Source organism: Thamnophis sirtalis, unplaced genomic scaffold, assembly GCF_051295495.1.
Source record: "Thamnophis sirtalis isolate CommonGarterSnake01/CBP01778 unplaced genomic scaffold, rThaSir2_p1.2 scaffold_3, whole genome shotgun sequence".
Classification (NCBI taxonomy): domain Eukaryota; kingdom Metazoa; phylum Chordata; class Lepidosauria; order Squamata; family Natricidae; genus Thamnophis; species Thamnophis sirtalis.
Window position 1 is genome coordinate 176,774,532 of NW_028261383.1, and position 16,970 is coordinate 176,791,501.

General features: G+C 43.2%; 1 protein-coding gene across 1 annotated transcript in view; it reads left to right on the plus strand.

The window, feature by feature from the left end:
- DOCK6 (dedicator of cytokinesis 6) overlaps positions 1-16,970 on the plus strand; it is a 124,474-nt gene that overhangs the window by 75,430 nt on the left and 32,074 nt on the right. The window contains exons 26-36 of the mRNA XM_087711072.1: positions 219-359; positions 678-791; positions 2,314-2,484; positions 3,598-3,737; positions 5,939-6,108; positions 7,112-7,263; positions 8,380-8,562; positions 9,971-10,097; positions 10,560-10,644; positions 12,248-12,344; positions 15,793-15,921. Of these exons, the coding sequence (XP_087567198.1) occupies positions 219-359; positions 678-791; positions 2,314-2,484; positions 3,598-3,737; positions 5,939-6,108; positions 7,112-7,263; positions 8,380-8,562; positions 9,971-10,097; positions 10,560-10,644; positions 12,248-12,344; positions 15,793-15,921 (1,509 nt within the window). The remainder of the gene's footprint in view (positions 1-218; positions 360-677; positions 792-2,313; positions 2,485-3,597; positions 3,738-5,938; positions 6,109-7,111; positions 7,264-8,379; positions 8,563-9,970; positions 10,098-10,559; positions 10,645-12,247; positions 12,345-15,792; positions 15,922-16,970) is intronic.

Sequence of the window (16,970 nt, forward strand, 5' to 3'; positions counted from 1 at the left end):
AAACCAATTAGCGGTTTTGACGGCGCTCGTTCGTCCGTCGCGGTTTTGTCGGCGGGCATATGCCTATCGTGCATTTGTCGGTGAACCGTACGCTACTCTAGGAGGAGTCACCCGGCCTGAATGGCACCCGAAATTGCTTTGAGGCTGAGATTGGGATTTACTGGCTGGATTATTCGGGCTGATGCATCTCCATTGACAGGGACTTGTGCTTCTTGCAGGTGAAGAGTATGGTGCACCATCTGTTCCTGTGTGACAAACTGGACGCCCCGCGCAAGACTCGCTTCCCTGTCCGTTTCATGGATGATATCTCAGCCCTGGTATACACGGTTAGCGGTGAAATTGCTAGCCGTTGTCAGAAGGTTCGTGAAAAATTCTGAGGGAAAGTTCAGTGTTCTGGAGCTTCTAGAACAGTGTTTCTCAACCTTGGCCACTTGAAGATGTCTGGACTTCAACTCCCAGAATTCCCCAGCTGGTTTAGGGGGGTTAGGTTTAGGTTTAGGGGTTAATTTTAGGTTTAGCGTTTACAGCGTGCTTTTTTCTCCACGCTGTTGTCGTGCTGTGATGACGTCAGCTACGCGATTTCGTCGAGCGCCCTTTAGTCGAACGCGGTTTTGTGGTGGAACCAAAAAGGCATTTCAGGTGGGGCCAATTCATAAACAGTTATTCTGTTTCCATAGGATGTGGAACTGGTGGAGCATCTCAACTGCAGCCTGGCCTTTTTTCTCAATGACCTGCTGTCCTTCATGAATCGTGGCTTCGTCTTTGAGCTTCTGCGGTCTTATTATAAGCAGGTAATAAGTCTGTGTGTCTTTTCCCCAGAGTTATGAGCTCCCTGTTGGGAAGAGGAGACATTATTAGACTCAAAGGGCCAGAATGACCATGGGAATCATTTTGCATTGCAGATGCAAAAGTCTTAGAAAGTAGCCAGGATTGTAATTTATACTAGTTCGCTTGAGAGAACATTTTTCATTTCTGTAAGCTGCCCGGAGTCCTCTGGGATTGGGCGGCCTACAAATTCAATAAATGAAATGAAATGAATGAAGAACATGTATGTCTAAAAATGGGATATAGCAATAGCAATAGCAGTTAGACTTATATACCGCTTCACAGGGCTTTCAGCCCTCTCTAAGCGGGTTTACAGAGTCAGCATATGGCCCCCAACAACAATCCGGGTCCTCATTTTATAGCAGTAGACTTAGCAGTAGACTTATATACCGCTTCATAGGCCTTTCAGGCCTCTCTAAGCGGTTTACAGAGAGTCAGCATATTGCCCCCAACAATCTGGGTCCTCATTTTACCCACCTCGGAAGGATGGAAGGCTGAGTCAACCTTGAGCCGGTGAGATTTGAACCGCTGAACTGCAGATCACAGTCAGCTGAAGTGACCTGCAGTACTGCACCCTAACCACTGCACCATCTCCGCTCTTGAATACTTTCTTCCAGATTCTTAAAACTATGATTATGTGAACTAATGCACCTCTTTCTTCATTAGTCATTTCAGAGAAGGGCAAGAAAAAAATAATCAACACAGATTCATTAATATGGTTAATTATCGTATTTCTCCAAAAATAAGAACCGGTCTTATATTGGGGTTTTTTTGGGGGGGGCTCCAAAATAAGCTTTAGGGCTTATTTTTGGGGAAACTAAAACAGGGAGAAGGGCAATAACCAGGAAGCTTAGAATAGAACATTAATAGTTCAACAGTTTTACTATGAATGGCTGCTGAGGTTCAGTCATTCTGTTGCTTATTTGTGTATTCATGATCAGGTAGAAGTCCTTTCACCAAAATTGCTTTTTTGAGTTCTTCTAACTTCATGTTTGTGATACGTATATGCTGTCCAACCATCTTCATCTGGTCTCTTTTCTAAGGCTGCTGATACTAATAGGAGATCTTCATGGTAGAAGAAGAATCCTGTATAAAGTCCAGCTGTGCCTTTCTCGTTTTGCTCTGCACTTGTTTACTTCATTCAACTGTCCTAACTTCATTTTTAAAAAAAAATATAGCTGTGAAATTGCCCAATTGTGAAGTGGTACTGTTTTTGCACAGAATATTTGGGACCTCATTCTGTGTTTCTTCTCATTCAGCCTTTTTACATCTTGCAGAAAAAGTTTGTTTACTTGTGTTTTATGGCTGCACCTGGAGATAGAGATAGGCCTGTCCCTTACATATTTTTGAGCTTCTAATTTAATGGAAAAACTCTTGAATACTGTATGGATTGCTGGGATAATGTTTTTCTGAGCCTAGAAGATGTTAGCTGCATCGCTACATTAAGGCTAGGATAATTCAAGGTGTTTTTTTCCCCTACTTCTCCAGATCAATAACTGGCTATTGACCACACAAAACCCCAATGCCCTCATTGCGCTCAGGATGGACTTGATCCGTATCGTCTGCAGCCATGAACATTATGTCACCCTAAATCTTCCCTGCAGTGGCCTCTCCCCTCCTGCTTCCCCTTCTCCCTCCGTCTCATCAGCAACGTCCCAGGTAGGTAGAACAGCGTGAAATAAAAGGATGAGAGACAAGAGTTTGTTGTTGAAAATCAGCTTCTCCCCTTCAGTACTCTCATCAGAAGTCTCACTGAGAAGTTGCCACTCTGATTACTAAGGAGGTTCCAGTGAGCTGCCAGGTTTTAGGATTTGGATGGATCTGTGAATTTTTCCAGACAGACAGACAGACAGACAGACAGACAGACAGACGATAGATAGATGATAGATAGATAGATAGATAGATAGATAGATAGATAGATAGATAGATAGATAGATAGATAGATAGATAGATGATAGATAGATAGATGATAGATAGATAGATAGATAGATAGATAGATAGATAGATAGATAGATAAATAGATAGATAGATAGCGATAGCGATAGGAATAGGAATAGGAATAGGAAGAGCAGTTAGACTTATATACCGCTTCATAGGGCTTTCAGCCCTCTCTAAGCAGTTTACAAAGTCAGCATTATTGCCCCCAACAACAATCCGGGTCCTCATTTTACCCACCTCGGAAGGATGGAAGGCTGAGTCAACCCTGAGCCGGTGAGATTAGAACCGCTGAACTGCAGATAGCAGTCAGCTGAAGTGGCCTGCACTCTAACCACTGTGCCACCTCGGCTCTATATGTTGTAATACTTGCATGCCTTAGAGAAAAAGCAAGATATAAAGCAATAGTGTATAAAAAAGGCAAGTAAGGAGCAGGCTAAGGACAGGAATTAACAGAATTGCTTTGGATAAGACAAACAGTGACATGAGGTGACAGCAGGATTTTCTTTCCTGGGAAAAGAAAGTTATTCTCATATGATGGAAAAGAAGCATTTCCCACTATTGGGGAATGTCTACTACTGAGTTATCTCTTCTGGTTTACTGACACTGCTGCAATCTTCCACCTCCTCTCTCTGTTTCCCTCTACATCCCACTCAATATGGCAAATGACCTCTAAAGGGAGGTGGGAAGTCCCTGAGACGTTCAGACTGAAGTCAGAGATAGTAACTGCTGCAAAGGGGGGACTTGGATTGCCGCCTTTTGCTTTGCATTCATGAGAACGGGAATTACTCAAGGTGTAGCTTTACCTGGCTTTTCATTGGCTCCTCCTCTTTGCAGAGTTCAGCATTCTCCAGCCACACACAGGACCAGCGCGTGGCCAACATGTTTGAGCTCTCTACAGCTTTTCGCCAACAGCACTTCCTGGCAGGCTTGGTGTTGATGGAGCTGGCACTCATCCTGGAACCTGATGCGGAGGGGTAGGTATGATCCCATGGGGAAAACAGAAGTGGAATGGTGCATTTGTCCTCCTCCATTCCCTGACCACAATGGCCCGAAATGGGATTTATTATCTTTCACTCCTTCAAACTAGGAATTAGTGTAAAACGATGTGTCTTAACTTTGTTTATGGAGGTTCTCCGTCCTCCAGGTCATGGTGGTCCCAAAGGTGCTTTTTCAAGAGGCAACTTGACATTCTGTTTTGTCTTTGAAGACAATTGAAGACATCCAAGAAGCTTCTCCAGCTTCAGTGTTTGAACTTCGTTAATTTTGATGTGTGTGGACTACAATTACCAGCATGCTAATTAGGAAATTCTGTGGGTTGAAATTTCATGCATCTTAAAATTGCCAAGGTTGAGAAACCCCCTCCTCTGAAACCATCAAGGCAGATAACAGAAGTATCCCTGATGCCCTGCCTCCCTGGAGTCTTCATTTTGCCCTTCCTCTGAAGTGTAACCCAGGGCCACTAAAAGACTATCCCTCTTTGGCCAATGAGAGAATTTGCACTGAAATGAGCTGAAGAGGATTCTTGGATGAGAAGTGAAAAACCAGAAAGTCCAGTTGTCTTGAAAAAGCACCTTTGGGACAGTGAAATGTGTGTGTTTTATCTCTTCCTGCAAACGTCAAAGTCCCGTCTGAGGCATCACTGAATAAAACAAATCGCAGAAAAGAGGCATTGAAATAGAAAACAAGCTTTTGTCTCCTTTTGCCTTCTGCTCACAGCTTAGGACAGATTTCCTGCCAGAGAGGCTGCTTATGCTCTGAGATTAGGGCTGGCTGGCTCAGCCTCTCCAGACTACAAACTAGAACCTTCAAAGGGATTTCTGGAGGGGATGAGCTCTATTCTCCAGACCAGAAACTGCAGCTTACTTGAATTGAGCTTACATTTAATTTAATTTATTAGATTTATAGGCTGCCGAATCCCGGATTTAGCCAGTAACTTGTTATGACATTAGTGAAGTAATGCTGAAAGAGCCATTCCACGGATATGTGCAGGAGGCCATTCCCATTAAAATCTTCTGAATTGTGTGTGACCCCAGCCATGCGGTTTTTGGGGCAGGCCCCGTTGAGATCCGGACCCTCACTACCCTTCCGGCCTTCCGCAAAGCAACTAAGACCTGGCTGTTCCGGCAGGCCTGGGGCTGTTGAATTATCCAGCCCCATCCGATGTTATGACTGTTGTGAATTTTTAATTGTTGTTTTTATTTTTGTACCCCCTTCCCTTCTTATTGTTAGCCGCCCTGAGTCTCCCGGGAGTAGGGCGGCATACAAGCTAAATAAATCAAATCAATCAATTAAATCAAATTATTCTAGAATAGATCTATGATCTGACTTAATCTAAGGCAGCTTTCTATCACAGTGATGACAAAAACAAGTGTCTTCCAAGCAGTGTCGCCCTGAGTCTTTCGAGAGTGGGCGGCATACAAACTAATAAAATAAACTAAAATAAATAAATAAACCTTACGGAAGTGGTTTTGATTTCCGAAGCTGACTGTAGCCTGGCTTTCCTTGATAGTTGCCTCTTCGCAGTTGATCCAGGCCTGACACTGCTTAGCTTCCTACTTCAGAAAGGGTCAGCTGGAGGTCTGTGAATATATTTTTATTACTTCCTTATGGCAATTGGCCTTCTGGAATGAAGGAAGGTCTCGAATTCTTCTTTATTACCCTATGGACAATGACCAGCATTTTCCTCTGGGTTCCACCACAAAACCGCGTTCGACTAAAGCGCGCTCAACATAACCGCGTAGCTGACGTCATCACAGTGCGACAACAGCGCAGAGAAAAAAGCACGCTGTAAACGCTAAACCTAAAATTAACCCCTAAACCTAAACCTAACCCCCCTAAACCTAATCCTAAACCTAACCCTAAACCTAACCCTTAACCTAACCCTAACCCTAACCCTAAACCTAACCCTTAACCTAACGCTAAACCTAATCCTAACCCTAACCCTAACCCTTACCTTAACTTGAATCAGCTTGCTTTCAAAGCGCTATTTAAAGCGCCCTTCTTTCTCAGCACTCGCTGTTGTCGCCCTGTTGATGATGTCAGCGACGGGGTTTAATCGGGCGCGCTTTAGTCGAGTGCGGTTTTGTCGTGCCACGTTTCCTCTGTCCGTGGAGGAGTGAAATAAATAGCAGCATTTCGTGTTTCTGTTCTAAAAACCTTTCCCTCCCTCCATCAGGGCCTTCTTCCTCCACAAGAAAGCCATCTGCACTCTGCACAACCTGCTGTGCAGCCACGACTCTGATTCCCGCTACAGGGACCCTGCGGTGCGAGCCCAAGTGGCTCAGCTCTATTTGCCTCTGGTTGGCATCATCATGGATGCTCTACCGCAGCTCTATGACTTCACAGGTAAGGCCAGGAGGGAGGGGTGGATGGTAACCCATGAAGCTGCCAGTGTGCGCGGACTCTGCCAAAGGAGACCACTTTTCTCGGCCATTGTTGCCAGTGGCAAGTCTGCGGTCCTCAGCTCTTTAAGTAGTCCGCAGCGTTTCTCAACCTTGGCAACTTGAAGATGTCCGGACTTCCCCAGAATTCCCCAGCCAGCATTCGCTGGGAGTTGAAGTCCGGACATCTTCAAGTTGCCAAGGTTGAGAAACACTGTCCTAGCCACTGTCTTTCCACTGAAGAGGATGAAGGTATCTGAGGCTTTAAATCAGTGTTTCTCAACCTTGGCAACTTGAAGATGTCCGGACTTCAACTCCCAGAATTCCTCAGCCAGGCTGAGTCAACCTTGAGCTGGTGAGATTTGAACCGCTGAACTGCAGATAACAGTCAGCTGAAGTGGCCTGCAGTACTGCACCCTAACCACTGTGCCACCTTAAAAAAACCTGGTTCTACCCATTGGCCATGGCAATTTATGGACGTGTGCATTTGAGATCTAATTATTTTAACTTGCTGTAGTGGGATATGATACTTTTTGCACAGTTTCCTGAGTCATTCGTCAACTGAGCAGTCTTCTAAATAGAACAAATCAATAAAGGAAACATTGAATTTGCTTGCCTGGGTGTACTTGGTCAGCATTGTAGAACTTCTTGATGATTGAGTTTGCTTTCATCCAGATTCTAGCAGTCCCAGGCTAGTACCTTTTCTTCCAAACACCAATTTATTGTTCTAACAACTATGTTTGGCCTTTACTTAATTTTGGTGTACAATTTTGTTGCGTTTTTACAATATTTAAATCAGCAGATGGTGATTTGTTAATTTTTGTTAGCTGCTTTCGGTATGTAAAGACAGTAAAGTTTTGTTTCTGTCTTATTTTCATAGATGGAACCCAGTTAAAGTGGCTGATTGGGTGGGGAAAAGAATTACTTTTCCTTCTACCACTCAAACGCTAGTCAATTCTGTTTTACAGAGAACCATCTCCAGAGAGGCCGGCTTGCTTCTGTGATGGCTGAGGATGGAGATGGAGATGGCAGCACCATTAGCCAGTCAGTTGCCATGGCCATTGCGGGCTCTCCTTTGCCTCATACCCATCGGTCTACGGTCTTCCAAATGCCATCAGTGGTGAGTGCCTATTGATCTTGGGAAGTGGGAGCATACGGTAGAACAGAATCCAGGTTTAGGAGGGTGGAGAATTCCTGCACATCTGGATTTGAAGCTTTACAACTTCCACCTTTGAGGAAATTTTCTCTCAGAGATGAGACCGTGTGCATCTCAGATTTCTACCTCTCCAGTGCCTTGAATCCAACCACACAAGGACCCTTTATATCCACAGGTCTCAGGAAAAAATCCAACAGACAGATAGGAACATGCCCCCTCAGCAGCCTTCTTATACTCACCCGCACATGCTGAATATTGTGGGACAACCCAGAATAAAAGGCTCTCAAATGCCAAGCGAGAGAGCAGCCCCTGAGAATACATCTTACTGTGCTTATCCTTTGATTAAAAACAGTATCTTGAGCAAACTTGAACCAAGCTTCAGAAAAAGCATTATAAGCAAAAAAAAAGGGGGGGAGGGCATTGAGGATCATTTATTCTGGATGGCATCTAAAAGCTGTAGAAGAGATATGAAGCTGCCAGGTACCATGTTAGTTATAGCAATAGCAATAGCAGTTAGACTTATATACCGCTTCATAGGGCTTTCAGCCCTCTCTAAGCGGTTTACAAATTTTTTAGCAAATTGAGTCAGCATATCGCCCCCAACAATCCGGGTCCTCATTTCACCCACCTCGGAAGGATGGAAGGCTGAGTCAACCTTGAGCCGGTGAGATTTGAACAGCCGAACTGCAGATAACAGTCAGCTGAAGTGGCCTGCAGTACTGCACTCCTAACCACTGCGCCACCTCGGCTCTAAAAGTTGATGCGAGCTAGTCTCTTCTTTTGGGTTGTGACTGGCAGGTAGACTTCAGGTTCCAGCCAGGAGTTTTCTGTTCTAACTGGAGATGCCAGGGATTGAACCGGAGTCTTCTTCACTTGACCACCAAGCTATAACTCTTGCCTGCAGATATAACTCTTCCCCTCCCCCCTTCCTTTGGATGGCAGCACTTCTTCCAATTAGAATAGATTAGATCCATGAAATCCTATCGTGCATGTACATCTACAATCTACAAAAGTGCACAGCGTGAAACATGTTTGGAGTTTGTTCGTAAACTGTTTGTGGGGCCTTTTCTTCATCTGCAGCCTCCCCGCCAGCACAGCATGTTGTCCGCTGAGGCAAGTCGCAACCTGCTGGTGTGTCTTCTGTGGGTACTGAAGAATGCGGATGGGGCTCTGCTGCATCGCTGGCTGGCTGACCTCTCGGCTTTCCATGTGAACCGTCTCCTTGATTTACTCTACCTCTGCGTCTCCTGCTTTGAGTACAAGGTTGGAAGAAGCTTGAGAATTGCAATGTTTCGATTCTCTCCCTCTCCTTTAAAGGTTGAGAGCAAACAAGAATTCTGTCTTCGGCTCCTATGCTATTTCCCCAGAAGTTGGTATGAAAGCCAAAAATATAATTCATAGACATTTTTGTCGCAAGCCTCCTAACCTGACTATAAGAAATCTTTGCCTAAATGCCACACGGTGCTTAGGAAAAGCTGAAAAAAATATAATAATGTATTGATATTTTTTTTAATCAAAACGTAACTCTAGAGCAGTGTTTCTCAACCTTAGCAACTTGAAGATGTCCGGACTTCAACTCCCAGAATTCCCCAGCCAGCATTCGCTGGCTGGGGAATTCTGGGAGTTGAAGTCCGGACATCTTCAAGTTGCTAAGGTTGAGAAACACTGCTCTAGACTGTGGAGTGGTTTAGCCAATAAATAAGTAGTTGAATGAATATCAATTACTTAATCAATTAATTAATCCCCCTGAGTCAAATAGCAGGATATCAAAACTGAATTTGGAAAGACAATTATTCTCGTGCTATGCTTTAGTAAAGTCTCAGCAGAAGAGTTTGGTTATAGTTAGGGACAGGAAAGACTAATGTTGTATCTTCCCAAAGTCAGGAAATTTCTTCTTAGAGTCTTCTGTGTGGAACTGGATGGAAGACAAATGCAAGAAAAAATAAATAAACTCAGTGACTTAAAAATACTTTAATTTGGCCTCCATGTTATCGGCATTTCCATAAAACATTGAGAAATCTCTTGATTTAAAAAAAGACGAATGGTTAATAGCAGCGAGTGGAAATGGGGAGGGAATACAGCAGGGGTGGGTTTCAACCGGTTCGCGGCGGTCCCTGCGAACCGGTTGGTCGGCGAACCCGGAAGTAAGTAACTTTTGGGAACGGCGAAGGGCCCACCCACCCGCACGCGCTCCTTACCTGGTTTTGACGAGTTCTGCGCTTCCACACATGTGCAGGACGCATACAGCGCCTGCGCGATCCTCCAGGAGCAGCTGGAGCATCGCACAGACGCTAGTACGCATGCGTGCGCCGCGCGCGTGCACGAGGACGCTGCCGGCCTCGTTCCAACCGAACCGGTTGGAATGGGGCGAGAAACCCACCCCTGGAATACGGGGTTATTAATGGAAATTTGAAGTGGGCTTTGTGAAACTGAGATGTGACAATTTCTACAGTATCTGGTGCTGGGATTGTAAGATGATTCAGCTTCAGCACCAACACCTTCAGTGGAGCCAGCAAACCATGATGTTCACCGCTGAACTCCTTCTGAATAGGCCTTTGATTACTTTGTTCCATGGGAAGCTATTTCTCCTATTTCTGAAGAATTGTGGGCAATTGGTTGGCAGATCTCATTCCTGCAGTCATGTATCTCCTTCTTTCTTAATCCCAAAAAGGGCAAAAAGGCCTTTGAACGCATCAATAGCCTGACCTTCAAGAAATCTCTGGACATGAAGGCGCGACTGGAGGAAGCCATCTTGGGCACTATTGGGGCACGTCAAGAAATGGTTCGACGCAGCCGAGGTGAGACAAGCGAAAGTTCATGGGGCAACGTAGGACACCAGCACAATTTTGCTTCTACAGTTCCTTCTCCTCACAAGAAGGACCATTTCTGGGCCACATTTACTGAAAATTTAGTCAGTGGTGGTAAAAACTTTGAAGGAAATAAACACATTGGACTTGATTTTCTTCAGTTTTTAGATCAGTTCAAATGGAAAGAATTAAGAAAGAAGTTTCTATCTGTTGTAGTGCTATGGAAATGGATCCATAATTAAAGACATACTGCTTTTTAAGCGTTGCTCCGTGATAAAGTCCTATTTGTAGTAAGGAAGTTCTGTTTGAAGTAAAATCAAGAACCCAGGTGGATCTTCCATCCTTGGACGGAAGGGAGAAGCTGCTCATTTAAGCATTTTTCCCTTCAAAACACATTTTGTATTTATGCAATTGTGAAAGCCAGATCCTTTCCCCCTTTTTTTTCCCCAGCAGAGCGGGGTCCCTTTGCAAACCAAGAAAATGTTCGCTGGAGGAAGAATATTGCCCACTGGAGACAGAATTCGGACAAGGTGGACAAGTGCGTTTGTGGGCATTTCTGGCATATCTGCACATTGGTTGGAAACATGCAGAAGTGGCCTTCATCCTGTGGTGGATAGATAATAGCTAGAATGATGACGATGATCATCATGGATGAGGAGTCAGCGGTGATACATATTGGGCGGCCACGTGTAGTTTGGAAAAGCAGGGGTGGGTGGGGGGTTTGTCTCCTTTTTATTTATTAGTTACATGTGTACATTTGTTCCAAAGAAGAAAGAATTGATTTGACGATTGCATGTTACCTTTCAGAGCAACTTCATTGCTTTTCTTATTCTAGCAGCTGTGTGAACGGAAGCCTCTGGGAGTAACTCAAAACAAATTAAATAATGCACTTCTCACGTCAGTTCAGAAATTGGGAGTTCCTAGTCTTAGCTTCATTCTCAGTGTTTCTCAACCTTGGCAACTTGAAGATGTCTGGACTTCAACTCCCAGAATTCCCCAGCCAGCGAATGCTGGCTGGGGGATTCTGGGAGTTGAAGTCCAGACATCTTCAAGTTGAAAAGGTTGAGAAACACTGTCCTAGACACTGAATTGTTTATACGCGAATGCTGGCTGGGGAATTCTGGGAATTGAAGTCCAGACATCTTCAAGTTGCCAAGGTTGAGAAACACTGTTCATTCTCTTTCTGAAAATTTCAGAGGTTTCCTTCAGATCCAAATGGCAGTAATGCAGCCTTTACTCTTTGAATTCTTCCATTGTAATGCAAATTTTACCTTTCCCAAAATGAATTAATTTATAGTACGTAGTATAGAATTAATTTATACTATAACTTGGTTCAGTAGTACAATGGTAATCTTTCACTGCACCTAAATATGCAGTCATAAGAAAAGCCCTGCTGGGCCAGGCCATGTGCCTATTGATTACAGCATCCTGCATCCTATGCTATCTGATATCATTCTATATTACCCAGCATTCCATATCCTACCACCAAATAGATGCATTTGGGGAGTTTCCATCCGAGGCTGGAAAGCTATGGTCCTTTTCTACAATCACACATACCAGTCATGTCCCAGCAAGCAGTACTGAAGTTTTTTTTTTTTTAATTTCTGCTTCTCTGTCCATTGCCTTCCATTAACTCAACAGCCTAATTTTATTCCCATTTGGTCATATATTTTTTCTTGGGGAAGGAAAAGCCCAAAAGTTTTGGGCTGGCCAGTTACTTTCACATGACGTGTCCTGTGGGGAAGATTCCCCGTGGAGGTTCGTACCCTCACCACCCTCCAGGCCTTCCGCATAGCCCTTAAGACCTGGCTGTTCCGACAGGCCCGGGGCTAAAGATTCGCTGCCCCTATCTCGAATGGTATGATTGTTGTGCTTTTTAACCATGTATTGTTTGTGTTGTTGTCAAACTGTCTGTATCCCCCCCTTCCCTTGAGTTGTGAGCCGCCCTGAGTCCCCTTAGGGAAAAGGGCGGCATACAAATGAAATAAAACTCAAACTTTTAGGAAAAGTCACCCTGCTTTTTGCTCCAGAGGCAAATGGGGTGGCCCAATGATGAGAAAGCAACTAAATAACTGCAAATGTGAGACATTTTTCATGACTAGGTAGTAATCTAATGTTCACTTGCTTTATCACTTACGTAGGTCAAAGGAAGAAATGGAACATGATTCTTTGGTAGATGGAAATTTGGCTACAGAGGCCAACATGGTAGTGCTGGATACCCTGGAAATTATTGTGCAAGTAAGATCTAGCCTTTCTCATTACAATAAAGCTTTGAGTTTCAGTAAATCTGTCTCGTCCTCTAAATGTGAGGTTTTCTATTATCTCTCTTGTGGAGGATTCAGAACTGGATTCAGAGAAAGGATTCTGCTTTCCAAAATGTATCTGATGAGTTTAGACTTAGACTTACAATAACTTTATTGTCACTTTGAATATACACTAATCAGCATACAATAAAATGAAACTTCGTTGCATACAGCTCTGAAAGGGTCACACCTTCAATATACAGTACCCCAGTGGTTCCCGAACTTGGCAACTTTAAGACTTGTGGACTTCAACTCCCAGAATTCTCCAGTCAGCAGAAGAAAAGATGAGAAATATAAGCAGAGCTGGCTGGAGAATTCTGGGAGTTGAAGTCCACAAGTCTTAAAGTTGCCAAGTTTGGGAACCACTGCAGTACACAAAACACGACTAAATAAATAAATAAATACAGAATTATGCACATACTGACATATATTATATGACACAAAGAAACACCAGGGTCTAGCTCAGAAAGTATAAGTGAACATGGCAAGAGAAATGAATCTTGGGAGTTTACCAGATGGATGGCATGGGGAACAAAGCTGTTAATCTGGTAGTCCTCCTAGTAATACTTCAAAACTCCTCTTCCCAGAGGGGAGCAACAGAAACAGACGGTGATGTGGGTATGTGGGGGTCTCTAACAATGCTTTGAGCTCTAAGCAAATAGCACTTATAAGCAGTATCCTGAATGACAGGAAGCGAGCTTCCAATAATCTTCTCAGGTGTCCTCACCACTCTCTGTATGAACTTTCTCTCTGAGGCACTGCAGCCACCAAAGCAAACAGTAATGCAGTTTGTTAAAATGCTCTCAATTGTGCCTCTGTAAAAAGTGGCCAGGATAGAAGGAGAAAGATGTGTTTTCCTCATCTGATGCAGGAAATGCAGACGCTGGTTTGCATGCTTCACTAAGGATGATGTGTGGAGAGACCAGTTCAGATTGTTAGTTATTTGCACTCCCAAACACTTAAGACAGTTGACCATCTCTACAGCTGCATCCTTGATTGTGGGGTTACTAATAACACCAATCATTAACAATGTTCAATCCATCATGGGAATACAATATATTTTAACACACTATTAATATTAATAATACAGTTATATTATCTAATCTTAGATTACCACCTACCAATCTGCACTTATTGGGATTATGGTATTTTCCCATTTTATTAATATATTTTCTCATTATCCATCATCTCTTAATCTTTCTAGAATTCCATCATTTATTGATTTTTTTGGACAACCTTTCTCTCTCTCTCTCTCTCTCTCTCTCTCTCTCTCTCTCTCTCTCTCTCTCTCTCTCTCTCTCTCTCTCCATCCACCCATCCATCCATCCATCCATCCATCCATCTATCCATCTATCTATCTATCTATCTATCTATCTATCTATCTATCTATCTATCTATCTATGTATCTATCTATGTATCTATCTCTATCTTTCTCTGTCTCTTGAGTTCTTATAACTCTTTTTAATGTTTTTGTATCTACTAACTTTCCCTCCTGCATGCCTTTTATCTCTTTTTGTTGTATTATTTGAACACCCATCTCCAAGACTTCCTTTTGTTATTGTTTTTAGCAAGGTTTTTCTCTCTTCCCTCTGTACTGTTATAGATTGGGGGGTTTCTTGCTTCTCATTCTATTTTCCCCTTCCCCTGCTTTTTCTAATTTCTCATCTATTTCCTGCGTATCATGTTTCTCTTTTCCCCTCAATTGTTGAGTAGCTTCTACATTCATTTCTGTATCTTTAAACCATCTCTTTGTCTCTTTACTTTTTAACATCAACAATATTTCTAATGTCTCTTGTGAATCTATTTTATGGTGATTATAAATTATAAAAAATATATTTCTATTGTTCCAATGTTTCAGTATTTAAAATTTTTCATCATCCCAAACTCCTCTCTTTATACTACAATAATTTACAGCCTTATAGTTCTCCAAATATGTATCTCCCAATTATCCAGGTTTTAAAATCTTATTTTCCTTCTTCTCTCTTTTCTTCTGGCCCATTCCTTCTTTTGAGTTGTCAAAATCCAAATTAGTCCACATTAATCCACTAGGTTCTTCCGATCTTTCTAATCCTTAGTCCGAGAGTCAATTTTAGTAAAATTAGCTGTTTGCAAATTAATTCCTTTTATAACTCTTCAAAAGGAAAAAGAAAGACCATTAAATGTTCTCAGATTTTCCCAGTCGTCTTCTCACAATAGAGTCAAGGTCAGGCCATTCTCCAGATGAAACTGCTTCTATTCTGTGTATTAATCTTTGTATATATTAGGTTAACTTCCCTTGAATCTCCTGCTGTAGTGTTGCAATACTTCTCCTTCACCAGTAGATGGCTCTCTTATTCTCAAATCCAATGTTAAACAGTCTGTTTAAAGCAGCTGATTGTCGGTAAGTCCGAAAAATCTAAAAATGCAAATAAACAAATAACAAATAATTTTCCCCTGAAGTCACTTTCAAAATATTTGAGGGTTTTTTCCCCAAATCTTTCTGTATTTTATAGTTTCCTTTGGATTTTTTCCGCTCTTCTCTTCCAGTTTTTTCCCTTTTTCTCTGTGTGATTGGTACATGGCTAATTTAAGCTTAGGAATGTTCTTTTCATATTCTTTTTGTTACTGCAAGACATTAGAGTAAAAGTTGGTAATTATCTCACCCAGTTTCAAAGCTCTGTCCATACACCCCTGCTGCACAATCTTGGTTCCCGGTTGCCCCAGCTTTGTGACTGCCAGCAATGGCAGTCGTGTCTGCTGCGTTCGGGTGAGCTTGCTTCGGACCAAATGAGGAATTTGCTGATTCCTCATGGTCAGTGAAGTGCCTCACCTTCCTTCACCTCCCCTCCAAGGAGGCTATCACCCCGAAGGGTTTCCCAGCAGCGGTTACCAGCTGGATTTTGCTGAGCTCAGCTGAGCCCGCTGTTTTCCAACTGTTCTCGCCGAGACTGCAACCGGAAGGGAGCAGACTTCACATCTTGATGTAAAAATCCTAGACATAAACTCTATAAAGAGACCCCACAATTTAGCAGGGACTTAATTGGTCTCCATTGCATTTCAAGGAGGTTCTGTATCAAAAGAAATACAGTGCTTCTCAAATATTGTGCCAAATAGTTTTATTTATCATCGACTTTGTATAAGGAATTTGTGGATAACAAGGTAGGAAATAGCTTTCTTTTAAATTTAAGAAATATTACATTCTTTGTGATAAAAACATTTCCTTAAAACACATTGGGGGTTTCATTTACTTGTGCAGTTATCATTTTTGTTCTTTGCTCTACTCCTACGTTGTAATAAAGTGTGTGATAGCATGAAACACTCCTCCTTTGCTCTTATGGAGCTTCCTTCATTCTGCAGTGATCTCTAATGAATTCATTTTTTTCCTTCCTTCCCCTCTCCTGCAGACAGTGTCTGAAACCAAGGAGAGCGTCCTGGGTGGGGTGCTGAGGGTGCTCCTCCACAGCATGGGCTGTACACCTAGTGCTGCCTTCTTGGAACACTGCTTTGCCACTCAGAGAGCACTAGTGAGCAAGGTGAGTCTTCTTGGGGAGGGAAGTTTTGCCAAGCGCAGATCCTCCCAGTCAATTTGCAACTTTTGCAAGGATCATGATCCCCTAGCACAGTGGTTCCCAAACTTGGCAACTTTAAGACTTGTGGACTTCAACTCCCAGAATTCTCCAGCCAGCATGACGGTATCTGAAGGAGGCCCACCCTTTGGGAACTTATCGGCCATTGGGAGGTGTATGGCAGTAGGCGATCTCGCAGATAGGCTGGTCCTGCAACCTGCAGAGAAAGTGACCCGTGTTCTGAAAAGGCAAAGCCCTTTGTGTTCTCCCTCCCCCCCCCTCTCTCCATGATTACTTGCACCTCACAAGTCCTCCGTTAATGATCATAATTGGGAGCAGGAGCTCCGAAATTACTAAGCAACGCAAAATGTGTAAAATGTGATATCATATGACTGCCCTGACTCACAACAGGTTTACCGCAGTTCTGCAGTTTTCCCTCGGGGGGTCCTTATTTGAATCCTGCTGTGGCTTTAGGAATGACATCCTGTGATCACCATAATGCAGTGGTTCCCAAACTTGGCAACTTTAAGACTTGTGGACTTCAACTCCCAGAATTCTCCAGCCAGCTCTGCAGAGCTGGCTGGAGAATTCTGGGAGTTGAAGTCCACAAGTCTTAAAGGTGCCAAGTTTGGGAACCACTGTGCTAGGGGATCTCTTGGTTGCCCAGGTGCTTCCTCGTCTGAGATTTGCCTGCTGTTGTTCAGAGCAGTTTTCCTCAGCCAGTATACTCCAGATGTGGAACAGCCCACATAAAAAGGCTGCCACATTCTTCAAGGTCCAGTGGGAAGCGTGGGTGAGATTTTACTGTTCTGGGTGTTTTAATAGCTTAAGTTTTAGAAATGATACCCGCTTGGGTTGTATATCTCACTAATATGAATTGGGTGGACTCTCCAATACTTTCTGCCCATCCTTTACAACAGAGGGGGTCTACTCTAGCCCCCTTGATTAAAGAATGATATTGCCTTTTCTGCTGCAGCACCTGCCTTTAGAATAATATCCTTCTAAAACAGTGTTTC